Genomic DNA, 18,374 nt, shown 5'->3' on the forward strand with positions numbered 1-18,374 from the left:
ATGCTTGTTTATGGCGAGAGAAAGTGTTTTACTAATGCCTGTGGTGTAAGTAGAAATTGAAATTGATCTTACTCGTAGGGTATTTCCTTCAATTTTATATACCTATGATTAACACAAACGACGACAAAAATAGTGTCGATCGAGCGTTGAGGTTTAATTAATTCGTTGTCGTATCGAGTCGACCAACTCATCTATAATGTACATGACAAAACAAAAAAAATTCACGCCATGATTAATATGTAAATAACCGATGCGATGGTAATTAACATCGTGTTTCAACTCCTCGTACCCTTCTATCCCAACTCGTATCATACCGCACAGTCTAGAATACGCAGGTATTTATACTGTAGCGTTTTTCATCGTGAACAAAACATACCTTAAAATCGGTTTCATTCTCGGTCACGAAATTTAGTACCTATACCGAGATGACAAAAAATTACCCATATCTACGTACATATAAAAAGCTTGACGACTTATGTCATATTAGTCACGGTTTTCTATCACAAATACCTTCTCAATGAGTATGCCAATGATGATTGGTACTACATACACATATTATGTATCTCCGTAATACAGCATCCATCTTGCGCTAAGTAGTTAAAGCTACTAGGTAGAGGTACGCTATCTTTATATAATATCATGTCAAAATCCGTCGTGCTCATTTTATCAATTGCACCAAATCAATTGCACCAATTTTGCACGAAGCAAAACGTTACCAAAACAGCTGTGAAAATATAAGGTCCTCAGGTCTCCTTATGAGTAATTATAAGTACGTACCTACATAGGTAAGTACAAATTGTGAGCAGGAATTACAGACAAAAATTGACAGCATTTTACTGAATCAATTTTGAGTTCAGAGCCACCTACCACTCAAAAAGACAGAAGCAGAAAAAAAAATAAAATTATCAATAATATAAAAGTTATGATTTTTTGGCCAGTATTTTTTATTTACACATTTTCATTCGTTTTTAAGGACGTGCTACCTATAGGTAATTTTATTTTTCAATTCTTGTTGCACAATGTAAAATAGGTACCTATTTTCATTCTATTTTTCGTAAAAAAAATCCATCACTTCTGAAAATTTGCCAATGAAAGTCCAACTTTTCTAATTGAACAATGAATTTGTCAACTTTGAGAACTCGAGCAGTCTCTCAATACATCTCTCTAGAGCTCATTTTCAGCCTGTCTAAAAAATTTTCAAAATCCAAATTCATGACTTTTGATGACTGTGACTGCCCGACTTTTTTTCCTTGCCAAACGTATTTGAATCACCCCCCCCTGCCCGCCCAAAATCGTACGTTTCTTTCAAGAGGAAAAAGTGACAATTTTAGGTGAACAAAATACGACAATTTTTAGTAGAAAATCAAGAGAATTTTTCATTTCAGCGAGATGAATAAATAAGTAGGTATTTTCAGAAGAAAATGACAATTTCAAGCAAAAAAAGAGGCAATTTCAGGCGAAAAATAATCACCCAATTTTCTAGTGAAAACGAGTCAATTATTGCTAAACAAAATATGACCACTTCAGAGGGTAAAAACATTTTTGGTGAAAAAAAAAACGATTACAGGGTGTCTATCAAAGCAAAAATGACTGCTTTTTTGATACTTACCATTTTAAAAAACATATCCAGATAATTTATATCTTCCCTCCCACCACATTTTTCCAACTTATTTTTGATAACACACCAATGACCTTTTTTTTAAACAATAAGTTGAACAGTAATTTTTGGCAAATTTAAATTTTGGATTCATGAGAAGAGAAAATTCAGTTATTATTTTTTATGTGAGAAGTCGCGATTTTTCTGGCAAAAGCTCTCAAATATTTATAATTCAAAAATCTGTACAAGATCATTTTTTATGCGAAAAGTTCATTTTTTAGCGCCGACATTTTGAAAGATTTCGAAAAAGTCGGTTTTTAAAAGTAAAATGACGGTATTTTCATGAGAAAAATCAGTTTTTGGGCTATTTTATTTTCAAAGTAGGCAATTTTTTCCATTTTTAGAGTGCTTTTTTAGAGAAGGGGGAGCACAGAAAAATTAAACTCGAGCAATATTTCTCATCCAAAATTTTGTGAATTTGAATTAAATTTTTCCAGAACAGCAGACGCATTGATCCAAATAGGGAAATAATCGTACCTATCTCATCTGATGAAAATACGAGTCAGTGAAAGAAAAATCAGTGATTTCTAATTTTCCTGCAATTGTAGTACTTATGATCTACCTATTTCATGTTGATAAAATTACCCTAGACATGCATTTCAGCAACGCAGGTCCTCCGAAACCGCGATCAGGGGTTCCAAAAATGATGAGATTCAATTTTTAATGAAATGTAAACCATGGAAATAATTGACGAATTTGGTCCAAAATTAGGTTGATGGTTTCATAATGTCGGTAAATATTTCGAGAAACAACATTTTCAAACTAAGTTGAATATTTTAATAGGGAAAGATCGTGAAATTTGTTTTGTATACTTTTGAAGCTCTGTAGATTTTATTAATTACGGGTGTTTTGGAACAACTTCTACAGTTAATTTCAAAATCTCACTGATGGAGAAGAGGGCGATTCTCCATTTTTAAACAATTATGCTCTTTTTAGATGGGTCAATCGCACTTACTCCCTGAACATCTTTTACATCAAACTTTCAAAAAACTTCAGCAACTGAAGCTCCTCTCCAAATCGTGATCTCAAATTTTCCCCGTAATATGATTCTTCAATTCAGTATTTATTCTTTCATCAAAAAACAGATTAACAATCGTTATCCAGTGTTTATCCGAGATAATGTACTACATATTTCCCAGGGCTTGTAAATAATTACCGTTTCTCCCTACAGCATTCAGGTTGATAAGAACCATTCATCAAAAAACAACCTCTGAACAACTTGAGCAGGCACGTGGTTTGTAATAAGTAAGTATACCGATGTATTGCATTATTCAAACGATACGCATTCCATTTATGTATTTTTAGAATGCAGTTAGTTTTTTTTGTATATGAAGATCGAAGTAAGTTATACGAGGAGTAATAAACATTCAAACGATACAGCTCCATTACTAACACCGGCTCGGGGCTGGCTCTGACTTTTCACTTAACAAATGTTTCAACCAAAAAAAAAAATACACGTGTTTGTAGCGTCGTCGTTCGTAATAACAATTGTAGGCATAAGTACGCGAATTTTTTTCTTCATCAGTGGTCATAGAAAAAAAATCCTCTTTGACCGCTGGCTTGACCCATTGTCTGGCTAAGATATTGTTCCGAGTTCATTACGAAGTATTATGCATGACTGTTGAAACAAATTCCGATACACGTGCGTGTTCTGTGATTTAAGTAGGAGCATAGTGGAGTATAGGTACCTACTTATACTTCGCAGAGTGACCGGTACGATTGCGTATATTGTCTTTCACTTGGACACTACCTATGCTGTTACTGTTGGTGTGGTAGAAAATGAATTGGGAATAAGAGAAACAAGAGACACTGCATTGGAGGAAATTATATGTGAGAAATCAAACTATGCAATATGTATATCTCGCGTAAACAAACACCAACTAGGAACAAAAACTTATAGTCTGCTACTTCCTTCCTATATGGTTTTCTATGCCATGTATTTCTGTAATGGAATCACCTGGAAGTATTTTTGATTTCTTACGTATTTGTAAATTTAAAAAAAATCATATAGGTGATTTCTTTCAATTTCTTGTATGAATAAACGTCCATAAACTCGTGCTAATGTTCTTTTTGCGTCATTTTTGGTCGGTTAATTGTCGAAACTTATGAATGAATTATTTTCCTGATTCCGTAACAATTAATGAAGGAAGAATATCCGAGCACCGGTAAAAACATTACCCAGTTGCGTCAAAATATTGAACTAATTTGACGAAAAATATGCGAGGCATTTGACGATTAAACCGCTTCTCTTTTTTCAAATGGTCGTTGTTAAGTTATTCCGAGTGTAAGTATCTCGACAACGACGTATTAAAATAATACGAATATTCACACTTGAACCGTTCAGATAAAAAAGTAATGATTCGTAAAATAATAATACATGTACCACAAGTAACCTCGTCGTCTGGTCTTCGGCAGTAAAAGTACTACGGTGTATGTAAATTTTAACTACGCGCGATTATGTTTCGACAAGATAAAAGAAGAAAAATTCAATACTTAGTAAACGTAGGTAGGTATAAAACTTAAAAAATGGCAAACTTTCACTAAAAATAAGTACGATATGCCGAGACGAAATTTCTAATTCGTCGTTGAAAATGACATCGTGCAAAATGAACAGGTAGGTCTAAGTTTAAGTTTTTGCATCTTCGATCAAAATTTCTGTACGGAATTTTGCGTAGGTGTTTGTTGAACCTTTCTTTTTTACACTATATTTATTTATATAGGTTAGAAAACTAGAGCTCTATGTCGATACCCATATGAGAAATAGGCTTTGCATTACTTACTCCCTCATACGTACGTACAACGGCAGTTTTGAATTCAACAACGTTGTGAGCGATAACGAAGTGACAATGTTGTAGAAATGTACCATGTTTATGGTAGACTTTTCCATAATATAATTTCCATTAAAAGTTCATCGATAAGGTTAACCATATCATAATGCTTTGTTCAACTAAGTGTTTTCTACTCTACCTGCCTCCGTTTACCTCAACCTAGACTTGCCTAATGATTTCATTCAATATAAATACAACAGTTCAACTTAAGTACACATGCGTATCAGCGAGGAATGCAGAGCGAAAACCTTTCCAATGAGAGTAGGTTGAAAATATTACTTTGTTTCATTAAATACCTATTTTGAATTAAATTCCAAAAAAGTTCATTGGTGGGGGTGTTGATTGTAGGATGTGTTTGAGGTAGAAATTCAGGAATAAATTACAATCCGTGATTTTTCAGAAATTTTCTCAGTTCTGTACCAGAATTCTTCTAAATTACCCTCTTGAAAAAAAACAATTTCAGCCCCCTCCATAATTTGTATAGAGCCACTCAACGTTGAAAAATTAAAAAGGTTATGAAAAATTGAAATTTGTAGGCATAAATTTTTTGAAAATTTGCCATTTCTGAGCAGAATCCTACCAACTATCCAACTCGTTTTTGAAGAAAAGCTTTTCTTAAGTTCCTTAAAAAATGCTAATTTTCTCATACAAAATCCCCCCTCCCACCGAAATAGTTTTTTTCAAAAATCCTCCATTTCGGATCAAAACTGTTCTAAAATCCCATTGTTAATTTTTTTCAATTATTTCAATTTCAGAGTACATCAGAATTTTTAAAACGACTCTATTTTCATGGAAAATCCATCTTTGCCTCCGTCATTCAGGAGTGAGGGGGAGTCGAATCTGATGAAGATGGACTAAATGCACGAATAAGTTAAATTTTTCAGATCAAGTTTCTATTTTTCATCGTGTGGAGGGTCAAAACTATTGAACGTGTTTTTTTAATGAAATTGGACCAAATGCAAAAATTCGAATGTAAAGATAAAAAAATTTTAATTTTTTGGATTTTTCGAATTTTAGAAAAAGGGGAGAGGAGCCTTTTGGCATGGTTCGATTTTCGTAAGGTTTTTAGTAAAGATTTTCGTAAGGTTTTTAGCAAAGATTTTCTTCACAAAACTGTAGGTATAAATATGAAGAAATTTTTCAATTTTCAAAATTGTGTCTAATAGTTTGATTTTTTCACCCTATAGGTAACAACTTCGTTGGATGGAGGCAAAGAAAAATAATTTTAGAAAAAGTTTTCCATCCACACCAAGCATTATTTACACATTATGAATGAGGTACACGTTGATATTATTTTGGGATCACATCAGAAGTGGTGATTTCTCTACTCAGGTCCATCTCATTCCAACATGATGTTTTTGCAACCTAAATACGGGGAAATTACATTTTACAGAAATTAAAAAATTTGACATTTCTGAACATCGAACCCCTCCCCTAATATTAGCTCAATTCATTTCCGTCCGGACATCAAAAAAATAGTTAAATTAAAAAAAAAAACAATCGAAAAATCGAATAATATTGCAATAAAAAAAGAAAATAATTTCCAATATTATACCAAAATGTTCAATTTGAAAAAAAAGTATCATCACATCAACGCAGCAAAATATGAATGAGACCAAGAAACAGTTTATTTGAATGAGGTTGATATTGAAAGATGGTAAAAAAAAGTCAAGTAAAGATACTTGAATTAAATAATTTTATAGAAGCTATCCAATTTCAAACTTGATCAGCTAATAAAAGCTCGAATGCAAACTACACTCATCACCATCTTTTTAACGACAATTGTAACATTACAAAATCATGCGCGCCTTCATTCTACTGATTCTGCAACTTATCCAACTTATCGCTCTCCAATACACGTACTTGACTACTTGAAGGAAAACGCTTCTTACACAAGTCACTGTTTATTGTCCGCATGCACCTCACCATGAAACTGATTTTCGTTGACAAGTTGATTAGCTACATAAGTCTGCTGTCGAAAATGAATTATATGCCGATAAAATGCAAGATAAAAGGCGCCGATACCGCGACCACCAAGTTTCCAGGGTTTAAAGACCTTTAGTTTTTTCTCGTCTTTTTTTATCAGCGAGCTTCTCAGAATACCAAGACTATAACTGCATATAAACGAACAGACTGGTTTGCAAATTTCAACGCGCGCCATCCGAAATAAACCAGAAACATAGCCTTACTAGACGAATCAATAAGCCATAAATCTGTCGACTTACCATTGAAATGAAGTAAAATTTTTCGAAATTCTGCTCTTGTTGTTTGATTTCTGGTAAATTATTCGCTAAATCTGAATGCTGTTTCAGCTCATCTTCGCCACTCTGCGTTAGCCAAGAGATGACCTGTAACAAGTTGAAGATATTTTTGGTTAGTTTGTTTCCGTCAAATGCAAGTGTACAAACAAAAGGCTAGGTAAAACATGAATTGAAAATGGTTTGTATTGTAATGATAAAATAGGTAGGTACTTTAAGGTATTTTACATACCACTATAGCATTTACATAGTACCAAAATTTACATTTTCCTGCCACAGTTGTAGAAAACGAACCTTATTTGGTGAAAAATTAAGAAAAGGGTAAGATTAGAAGAAATTATACTCGTATTTAACCCGATCTCATTTATCTTTACGATTGAGTAGGGGGAGGGAAAGTTATTCAGCGGCTTCAAATACAAAATATACGCACAAAAGTGCATTAAAAAGTTGTGTCACCAGAAAAGTCCTAAAATTTCACTATTTTTCCTTTTCTTGTTGTGTATTTTCAAAGCTTTTTGCTGCAAAAGTAAATCAAGAGAACTCATCAGAAAAAAGTTTGAGCTTTGCGAAAAAAAAAACTCGAAATCAATGATTTTATAATCTATAAGCCCAAAAACATTATCAAGTCGACGACTCGTCAATTTTTGTACAACAATGCGCAGAATCACTCAGTGATAAAGATCGCAATATTACACGACAATGTGAAGAGTCATGCTCTAGGGCATTTTTGCCAACGATAAGTGATCTGTTCATCGTATATGTATAGAAAGATATTATATTGGCTGGTATGGCATCAGCATCAGCAAGCAGCTCGAACTCGAATCTGGTTACTCGATAATACACCAACCACTGTCAAGGTCATCTTTCATACACGTTTTCGACCCGCGCAAAAAATGCTCGGCTAATTTACATAATAAATGCTACAATGTGGCCGCTTTCTTTCACCGATCTATACTCGATCCGATAACAGTAAAGTTCAATTAACGTATCTTGACAATCGCACTATACTATAGGTACCTATACTATATGAAAGCTTTCTTGGCTCATTGCGGAGCATTATAGGTACAGGTACATATACCATATTCCACGTATAATTGGATCGAATGGCATGGCAAGAGTCGAAGACAAATAATCTTCATTAACTGCTATCGCATTAAACGAAACGCGACTATCGTATAGATTTCTACTATTTACCATTCATGGGCATATTTTAAAATTCGATAAATAATATATTTAGAAAAAAAAACTAAAAAGAGCCGGGAGGAACTGAGTTTGTGAGAACTTTCGATAATGAAGCCGACAACGAACCAAACCACTTATAAAGTACCACGTACCGCGTTCAGAATGAAATCATTACAAAAAATTATTTAAGTAACTCCGAATATACCGTTAGGGATTACATACCTTTCAATCTGGACACTTGTCTCGTTATTTTTTTTTTACTTTCGGTTTTGCCTTGTTTCATCGTCGTGATTAGGTAGGTATAGGTATAGGTATACCAGTTCAATTATCGAATTCAACGCACTAAACCGGGGCAGATTAGTCGAAATTTCGTTAGGGTAATTTACTGCCTGCATATGTTCAGAATCGCGGTCATGGTTATATCTAACGTTAAGTTCATCTCATTAAGCAATTCGAATCATTTATAAGTCTTCAACTTTCATCGAACTTTCTACAATGTATCTCGAAAACGATTTTTTTTTCTCTTTCAAAGTCTTTTCGAAACAGACCACCAGTATCTTATTTCACGAAGCACATTTTAAAACTATTTTCAGATTCTTATTAGTACTACCTATACTATACGAAAGGTACTCAAAGTTATTGGTTGCTGGTTGCTGCGTATATTAAGTATCTCGTATGATGTACCACGAGATAGACGTACAACGACATTACACGTTCATCACATCCGAGACCGCCATCATTGTAAAGCAGGCACCTATAAGTATAGTATCTCACAACACAACGGTAGATTATAATTGAAAAATACTCCGGACGATGTTCACAGATGGATAACTGCTTCGAGCAAAATTATAAAAAATCATAAAGGGAATAAATTAACACCGGCACCGAAGACTACATCGTTTCAAAATGAAACATCAACTCAAGCGAAATATCGTGTGGTGCGATAGCACAGCTTGTGACGTCAGCGTCCAATACATAAATGTCCATGATAGATAGATACAGATACAGACCTATGGTAATTTACTATACGATGATAAGAACAATGGTCAAGTCGTTGAGCTAAAATATTTGTACCAGCACGTGTAGCCTCCTGTAATATCATTTCAATAAGTTACAGGTCTAAAAGTATACCTACCTAGACCTACACAGGTAACTTCCTCATCATCACCGATAATTTCAAACCTAACACAAGGGCCAAGGAAACCTACTTACAAAGGATAGCTAACATTAAATTTCTATTGAAGATCCACAGATCCACACTATCGTAAATATGTACCTATAGAAAGATCCTTAACAGCGCCTAACAATATTGTCTTGTAAATCATTCATTCTCATCAAGGACATAGGTTGATAGATTATACGAAGAGAGGTACTACATTGTACAAAATGTTAAAAAAAGAAAAATCAATCCGTACAATATCAATGCACACACACACACACACACACAACACACCCTAAACAAACAGCAGGATGCACTTTAACGAAAATCAATCGTTCTGAATAAAGGTACAGGTAAAAAAGTCACAATCACAAAACCGAAAGAAATTTACCACTATACTTACAATCGAAAAGAAAAAAATCTTCATTGGGTATGGGTACCTAACCTACTATATTTTCAACATCACTTTCGTGATCATTCGAAACTACGCTTTGACCATAGACCTGACGACGACAGTGATCTATTACATTAATTCTTACATTAAGTCATCAGCAGGAGATTATAAAACTTGTAATACTCGTCATTATTATATCTCTCTATTAATTTATATAACGGATCGAGCTGATGACCACGAAGCATAATCCCATTCAATGCGTAACTAACCAATAATAACAATAATTTTGTTCCTAATTTTAAGGAAAAGCAATAGAAGAATATAGGTACTATGAAAAGTATCTACGTAGGTATATTTAAACTTGATTTTCGGTTCCAAAAAATGCATCAATTCAATTCACTCGAAAGATGATGCGTGATCTGGCATAATTTGATTTGAAAAGTTGGTCGACACTTTTGGTAAATTTACAAACTGATTAACTCAAAAGTGCCCTTAATCAGACGGAAGATGGAAAACGTACGCAGAAACGGTTTTTAGCAACTTTTTGACGGTGGAGAGGCCAGGGGGAAGGGAATCGACTATATCGAGGACAAACTTTCGAATAAAAATTCAAGGAAAGTGCATCGTAATTAGATTATAAAAATCAAAATTGATTAAAACTTTTCACAGATTATTTTTTTATTGTGGTCAAACTTTGGTGACCCATGCAAAGATTATTGCCTAAGTATTATGTGTGAAATCTGAAATCCATCCTTTGTACATGAATACTCATATATATATGGCAGAAATCAACTAGAATTTGGCGATATTTTACCAAAATTTTCAGATTGAAAAAACTGCTCTTTCAATCCACTTTTTTTTTTGAATTGGAAATTTTTCTGCCGATTAATTAGGGCCGAAGTTGAACGGATGACATTTCAGGAAAATTATCGGGATTACAGATCACGATTTTCGGCCAAATTTACAAGTGTAGAAAAAGACTCATCATTCATTATCCACCATCATTAGGCTAATACATACTTAAGCATGCTCCACAGTGATAGAGATAAAAAAATTAGCCGGGAAAACCGAGACTTTTGTGCACGAAGACTGGGATCTTCGGTTACGGGGATTCTTAGGGCGTTTGCTTCATTTTTAATGACCATTTGACACCAAACACCGAAATTGGCCTCACGGAGCAGCAATAAAATTGAAACCTCAAAATTTTCAATAGGTAAGTATAGATATCAAAATCTGCAGGGTTTCTAAACGCACAGAATTCATTTTCGAGGACCATTTGACCTCAAACCCCGAAATGAGCCCTAAAGGGAAAGTACGAAACCAAAAATTTTCAAAAAATACCTACAGTATTTGGGCACTTTCTTCGTTAGAATGAAAATAAATTAGATCTCAAATTTTAAAAAATTTTTAGCTTAGTGGTTTCACCAAAAAAAAATTTATTTTCCGAGTATTTACTATTTAAAACTTGAACGGTTTCAGAATCAGTGCGAAAAAAAACTAGGTAGTGAGTAGGACTGAGTAGTGAGTAGCCAGCTAGCTGGAGACGTACCGACAACTCAATTCAATTCTCGTCAAAACTTTTTAAATAAATGCTTAATCACAGATCAGCTTACAGCACAAACCATAAGTAGGCCTGCAGTTGATGAAAAAATGATAAATAATCGTTATTCATTACAGGACCAAAATTCTTCATAGCATATCCCTTCATTTTTTGTGATTGTAATCAGATCAGTCACCTTTTGCAGTTTTATATTCAGCTGACCCAACAAGAAAAAAAAATATGACAAACAAAGAACGCGTTGTACTACAGGAAAAAAGAAAACAACAATAAACCCATCGCTTTCAGCGTTTTCATTTAATTACAGCCTCGCAACGAGCTAACAAACGCTCAAATTACAAAAACTAACGTAGAAGCAAGCATGGCACTCAACTTTGTACATTTTGCTATACTCATTCATTGTTGTTACGTATTATAGTTGGCAATTTAATACGTTGGTGAAATTAACACAATGCTTGATTGGCGCAAAAATCAAACAATGCATTTATGTATATTATTATTAAGTAAGTAGAATGTCCTAATGTCCAGTACCTACCCACATTTTATCGTCAAGAAAAAACACCACCGCTTAAACCTATCAAGCATATGCTGATTACTTGTGCTTACACTTATATAGTTAGTTACTACTATCTTCATACGTCTTTTTAATAGGTACACCTAATCAAGGTCGTAAATTTTAGTACCTCTGCGACAGCTTTGATTTTGAATTTCACTTCAGTAAAATCAAAGTAAGTACGCAATAAGTTAGTTTATGATTTCAACAAAGATGCATACTGGCTTAGTGCGTAAATCATTTAGAAAAATTTAGAAAATTGAAATCAGGAATCATTAAAAGAGTTGAATGTTGAGAAGAAACTTTTTTCATGGCAGAAAGAGCCTAACTTGAGAGCAAATGGAATGGATCAATATCAAGATCTGTAAACGAATCTCTTAAAAAATTGAAAGGGACTCATATTTGCCCATATTTCTCGGTACCAACGTTAATGGAAATGTGAGTAAATAATATAAAATGTACCTACTTCACAGCATACAATCTGCATAGAACTATAAATCAATCATTAGTGCAGTCTACGTAGATACATCTACAATCTACATGCAACCCACTTTAATTTGCAATTTGTTCGTTTATTACCGAAACGTGCTAATCCACGAATTTCTCTGTGTGTAAAATGCAAGTACCTAGCCTTGTCGTCAGAAATTTATTTCTACTTTGTTTTAGAGTTTTCAATAAAATTTTTAAAAATCTGCATTTTGAAAAGAATAGTTTCAAAATGAATTTTGGGCATTCTGGACGTTATTAGAAACTTTTTTCCAGTAGAAAACCGATGACAAATTCTAAACTCTATTCAGTGAGTGAATTTCTAAGTGGGATTTTGAAACTTTGAAAAAACAATAAAATACAAATATCCTCTAATTCGTGTACGAAAAAAATCATCGATGCAAAACGAGCTTATTTCACGATTAATTTTGAAAGGTCAGCACAAGATTTATGAACTTTGATCACCACAACTCATAAGTGCCACTGCAAGTAGGTCTAAGTACATCAACATTATTCATATTACTTAAATGAGACGTAGCAATCGCAGGAATTCTCGATTATCTTTTGATATAAAAACAAGACGTACTTAGATAGTTAGATAGGTAATCTATTCATAGAAAGAGTAGGTAATAGCAAATGAGCACTCCTGTATTTCAATTCACCATCAACTTCGCGATTGCTTAATGTACTTGAGAAATATTTACATTTCATACCTATCTTGTTTTTCAATCAGCTGATCTGGATCACCATTGATCGTAATGGTCTAATAGATGATCTGCATGCTACAGACACGAGCTAATCAACGAAAAAGTTCTTTTCCGGATACTCTAATCGACATGTACCTAATCATAAACTAACGCAATGCAAAATAATTCACGCCTACCGTTTCACATCGATCCTTCAAATTATCAGCCATATGATCGCGAACCAGCATTCACATTCACAATATCACACACACCCAATCGCGATCGCGAACACCAAGAGCAACACTCGAAGCCGGCATCCGCTCCGGCTCCAGACACGAATACATTTATATTTTACGAAACTGCCACCCGCTACATAATCCTTAATTTGTTATCCTTCTCGGAAACAGACACACACACAGCACAGAGCACACAGACGAACTATTTACGAGCAAAGCAGATGTATATGTAATGTAAGGTGAAACACGTGACAGCGCCGGTACTTCTACTACTGATTCGAAGCGCACAATAACGTTCGGTTCGGATGCCAGAATCGGCGCTTGTGCTCACCGAACACAGATAAGATTTTAAACCTTTTCCTTTAGGTACCTCTACCTTACCTACTTTGAAAAAAATAATGTATGAGAGCTTGATCCGCAGGTGGTTGTGCGCTGCTCTTCGTCCTCCATGTCACTCTTTCCACTCACCCATACCATTACCTTACGTCCCGTATAAATAAAAACGCACTTTTTAATTAAAAAACTAGTATCGTAAAAATATATATCCTATACCTTTTTAGACCGGTTAATTAACTCAATTGAGGGGAGGGAGGTTTATAAGATTTTTTCATTTCATCCGGTCAGATTTTCAGGGAAAGAAATATAGGAGGAGGCATAGATATCAACACTTTAGGTGAATTATTATACTTTTACCAACTCCTTTAACAATCAACATTAACCATAGACTGAGCCTAAAAAATAAACGTACGGTTCTCCAACAACGTTACCACCAGCAATTTATTAAAAACCTCTACAAATTACAAACCCACGATCATTGTGAAAAACTACAAGACTTTATCAACCTTTGATCATTTAATTTAAACGCAACGAACGCCTTTTAGGCCTAATAAAAAACGAAGAAAATGTTCATCGACGTGAATAAATACTGCAAACAAAATAAACGGATTTTTCAATCATTGGCGAACCAAAAAAAAAAAACTCGTTCCAACATAATATATTGATGTTTTCCGATGATCTGAGCACCTCACTTCGTCTCACATACCTCGATCAGAACATACAACTGACAAAAAAAAATCGCTTCCGTTACTTGGAACATTGATACATTGATTTTAGCAACTGCGTACTCGAGTATGCAGATAATTGCAAAAATTTCCTTTATTTACACAATCCTACAGAGCTCGTTCACGCTCTCAAACAACAGACTCCGCATTCCAAACAAATTAAAATAGGATCTATATTGTTTCAAACAGCAGGATACTTTTATCTTGAACATATATCGTTATCGACAAACTAAAATATTTAGATTAATTATCGAACTAAAGTTACATAATGAATACTACCTACAGACGTCGATTGTCTTCTGAAGTTGAAGAAAAAGGGATCAACTTGCGCAACAAAACCTCACATATCCCATCAGGCTATCACGATTGTTATACTTTGTAGCACTCGTTCAACTCCTAAGTACTCTTTCTTTCGCTTCGTTGTCATAAATACTCACATTATTGGCTAAAAATAACCAGCTCACGATAAAACTTACACCGACTATACCTAGACCGCCTAGACCTACACGCAGATTATCATTTTCAATAGTCTTATAGTCTTATAGGTAGAACAATTTAAAAAAAAAAACTTTTTCATTTGTATTCGGATGTGGATCTAAGAACTTTTCAGCAAACGTGTCATTCATTAGTATCCTTTTTTTTTTCAACTATTGTATAGTTCGAGTTGTCAACATACTGGAAGGTACACAACTTACAAACTAGGTATAGTAGAATATTCAATGCCCAGAGTACACATAACCTCCTTACAAATGGTGAACTATTCGATATCAAAGAATACCGCTGTGAAGATGCAGACATACGTCTTAGAATCTACAAATCACATCCATTAGTGACCCTTTTTATCATTCCGTTTTTTTTTTGTTTTTTTTTTTCTAGAGTCCTCACTTTTTTAGGAACTATTCCTCTGCTTTTTCTAGATGTTCCGAATGGATTTTTTCTTAAAAATTTCAAAACAGTTTTATTAGGTACATACATCCATTTTGAAAAAGTTCCTTCCCTTCTTTTTCATCAAATGCGCTGCACTGATGATGGACTAATACATGTGTACATAGGCCAGATAATTTTGAATTTTTCAATTCAATTCCCGAAAAAATTGCATTTAGTAGTCTTCAAAACTTTGTAGACATTGATTTAATCTCAAGTATTTGCTCTTGAAGTTTAATAATGGACCAAAAATGATCAAAAATTAAAATAAAAAACAGTGGCTACAATACCAATAGGTAGTGTTTCAGTTCAATCTGAAATTTGAATATCGAATGCAAAATTTTCTTCTCTCTAGATTTTCAAAAAAATACATTTCTTCAAATTTTTAGTTTTTTTTTTCAATAAATGAAGAAAGAATAGTTTACAAAAAAAAATCCAGTTGAGAGGACACAGCACAGTCCAGTCATTTCAATACATTAAATTAATTAGAACTTGAAAGCAATCATATCCCTTTTTCTTTTTCTCAGTTTCCTAAGGGGTTCGTAAAAAATGCATCTCATTATTCAATGTTTTTTTTTTTTTTTTTTTTTTTAAATTGTTCAAAGATTTCAGATTTATTCGTTAGAAAAGAAGAAGCAATAGCAAAAAATCAGGTACATATTAGGCCTATGTATATTTTTTCGAAATTTTCACAAAATTTTTCGAAAAAACGTTTTTTAAATTAGAAAAAAAATTACGCACAAAATTTTGAAACATAGGTGTGCATTACGAACAAACAGAATTTTTAGTCAAAATTTAGCCAGATTTTCTTGAAAATTTCACTATCCTCCTCTCTCTTATCTTTTTTATGTAAACAGGTCTACACTCTAATTTAAAAAATATTGAATAATGTGAAAAAAAACTTGCATTAAATAAAAATAATAAAAAAACAAAATTTCAAAAAAATTAAACTTTTTTTATACAGTTACTGATATTTACAGTTATGTAAGTAAACAGATGAATTAATAGAAGGGGAGGAGTGAAAGGATTTTTGAAAAATTAATGTAAATTTCAAGAAGTCTTCAATTTGCTAATCATTTCATGGGAAAAAATTTCTCAATTTAAAAAAATCATTGTAGATGCTTACAAATTTTAAGCTGGCAAAAAACAAAAAATTTAAGCTGTGAACCGTAGCGTAGATTCAAAAGTGTGATATTTTTAACAGGAAATTTTTTTTAAAAATGCCAATGTTTCAATACAGTTTCCAATTTATTTAAAACCAAATTTCTACATTGGTCTCAAATTTACAGAAACTGGTAATTCTGTGGGAGATAGAAACTGGATCATAAGAACTGTTCATTATTAAAATAAAATTTCTAAGAAATAGATTTTAGAGAATAGAGAGTAAAATACTGAATAATCAAGTACACGTTAAAGCAACAAATGATAAGATCAAATTTACAAATTATCATTTTAATTAATTATTCATAAAATTATGAAAAATTTAATAGGTAGCACTGGAATTATTTTTGGGATTAATCGCCTATTTTTAATGCATTTGCTTCATGATCACTTTATTCTTGAACATCAATTCAAATTTAGTTTTTAAAAAACATCAACAACAAAAACCCACACATGATTAAATACGTAGATGGACCATTTCATGAAAAATACACCAAAAAAAAAAAATAATAATAATAATAAAATAAAATAGAAATACGTAGACGTATACGACCAACCTACAGATCAACTGAAGACTGTTTTTCAGTGAAAATTAGAACACAAAACCAAAAACAATAGTCTAATGGGGAACATGAGAATAATGGATAAATGTTTCATTGCGTTCGAATTCTATCTAATGTACTATTCCTATCAATCAATAGTGAGCTTCCGAAGACAACTTCGTGAAATAATAATTCTTAATAATTCTAATAAAACCACATTGTATCACGATACAGTACTCTGCATTTTATGGAAAAACAATCTAATCGTTATAATTACCTGATGAGTTTCATCTTCTAAAGCTTTAATGCGAGTTAATTCTTTGATACTTTCTTTCCGTCTATTTGCCAATTGTTCTAGACGTTTAGCGGATCGTTCGACTTCGGTAAATAATCTATCACTTCGTTTCACCGATATACTGTAAAAAAAAACAAGAGAAATTCCATACTGTGTAAGTAAGTATATAAGTACATAGGTGAAGATAGGTAGGCAGTTACAGGCACAGATGCACGCTGAAAATTAAACACAAGCGAGTTGAAAATGACCTCAGAGTATAGTAAACCTTTCAACGACTCGTAAAAGCCGGAAGAAACGAAGATGTTAACCATTATTGCAAACACCAAAAAAGTACATATAAAGTAAACACCATTAGCCAGGCATGCTTGATATTCGACTGTAGGTACTTGGGGATCGCGATTATAACGTGCCTATTCGTATTTGTACGTACTACAGTAGTAGGTATACTGGCATATGAACTCACCTAACATCGTAACTATTTGGTAGCCACTGAGCACGTTCTTCGATTTGAGCTAAAATGGTCGATCCGTCTTTACGAAGTCGTTGCATATCCGGATCATTTAATACGCGATATATTAATTTTTGCTGTTGCTGAAGTTGTTTCTTATTTAACATAACACCTTCGGCTGATTTCAGTTCGGACATCACGTTTACTAAACGACGTCCACATGCGTGACATCTTAATAGAAAAGGCTCCACTTCCTGTAAAATTTTAAGAAAAAAAAATTACTCAACTTTCATAGGGTACACATTATACCTACTCCCGTTATTAATATTCAATACTATAAAAAATTTTCCAATTATAATCAATCTCGGGTTATTGAGGGGTTAACGAGGTATTATTTATGCCCAAACGTGTGCTTATGCCTTTCAAAAGCTAGTTACAGACATTCACGAACTTAATCACTTACTGACGATAAATCATTAACGGTAAATAGTAAACGCATGTAGTCTAGTATTCTGATTTCACTTTGAAATTAATTATTAAATATTATTGCACAATGAAAGATACATTGAATAAAGAAAGAAAAACCAAAGGCACGTTCAAATAAAAACGTACACGATCATTTTAATGAATGAATTTTCGCTATGCTGTATTATAATTTTCTTCGAGTACCTATTTGCTGACAATTTTTTATATCCTCAGCATGGTGTATCACCACACAACAAGTACCTATACCTCATCATTCAAAACCCATCTCAAGGTTAAATAGGCTGAAGAATTTTTACCTTGTAAAATTGAACCCATTCTAACTGATCATGTGAACTTTGACCACCGTAGTCGACTGGTATGTGACTGCGTTCTACGTATTCTTCTAAACTATCACTTTCAGTCAATACTCGGCACTGTTGGCATAGAAAGAAAAAACATATCGTAAAAAAATACCTAATAA

At 33.3% G+C, this 18,374-nt stretch overlaps 1 protein-coding gene across 5 annotated transcripts in view; it reads right to left on the reverse strand.

Moving 5' to 3' along the window:
• The window catches only part of LOC135840685 (puratrophin-1-like), a 166,867-nt gene that overhangs the window by 33,587 nt on the left and 114,906 nt on the right, over nt 1–18,374 (reverse strand). For all 5 annotated transcript variants that reach the window (XM_065357311.1, XM_065357312.1, XM_065357313.1 and 2 more), the window contains 4 exons: nt 18,211–18,327; nt 17,444–17,682; nt 16,963–17,101; nt 6,711–6,833 (listed from right to left, as the gene is read on the reverse strand). In XM_065357311.1, the coding sequence (XP_065213383.1) occupies nt 6,711–6,833; nt 16,963–17,101; nt 17,444–17,682; nt 18,211–18,327 (618 nt within the window). The remainder of the gene's footprint in view (nt 1–6,710; nt 6,834–16,962; nt 17,102–17,443; nt 17,683–18,210; nt 18,328–18,374) is intronic.

The sequence above is a fragment of the Planococcus citri genome, chromosome 3, assembly GCF_950023065.1.
Source record: "Planococcus citri chromosome 3, ihPlaCitr1.1, whole genome shotgun sequence".
Taxonomy (NCBI): Eukaryota; Metazoa; Arthropoda; class Insecta; order Hemiptera; family Pseudococcidae; genus Planococcus; species Planococcus citri.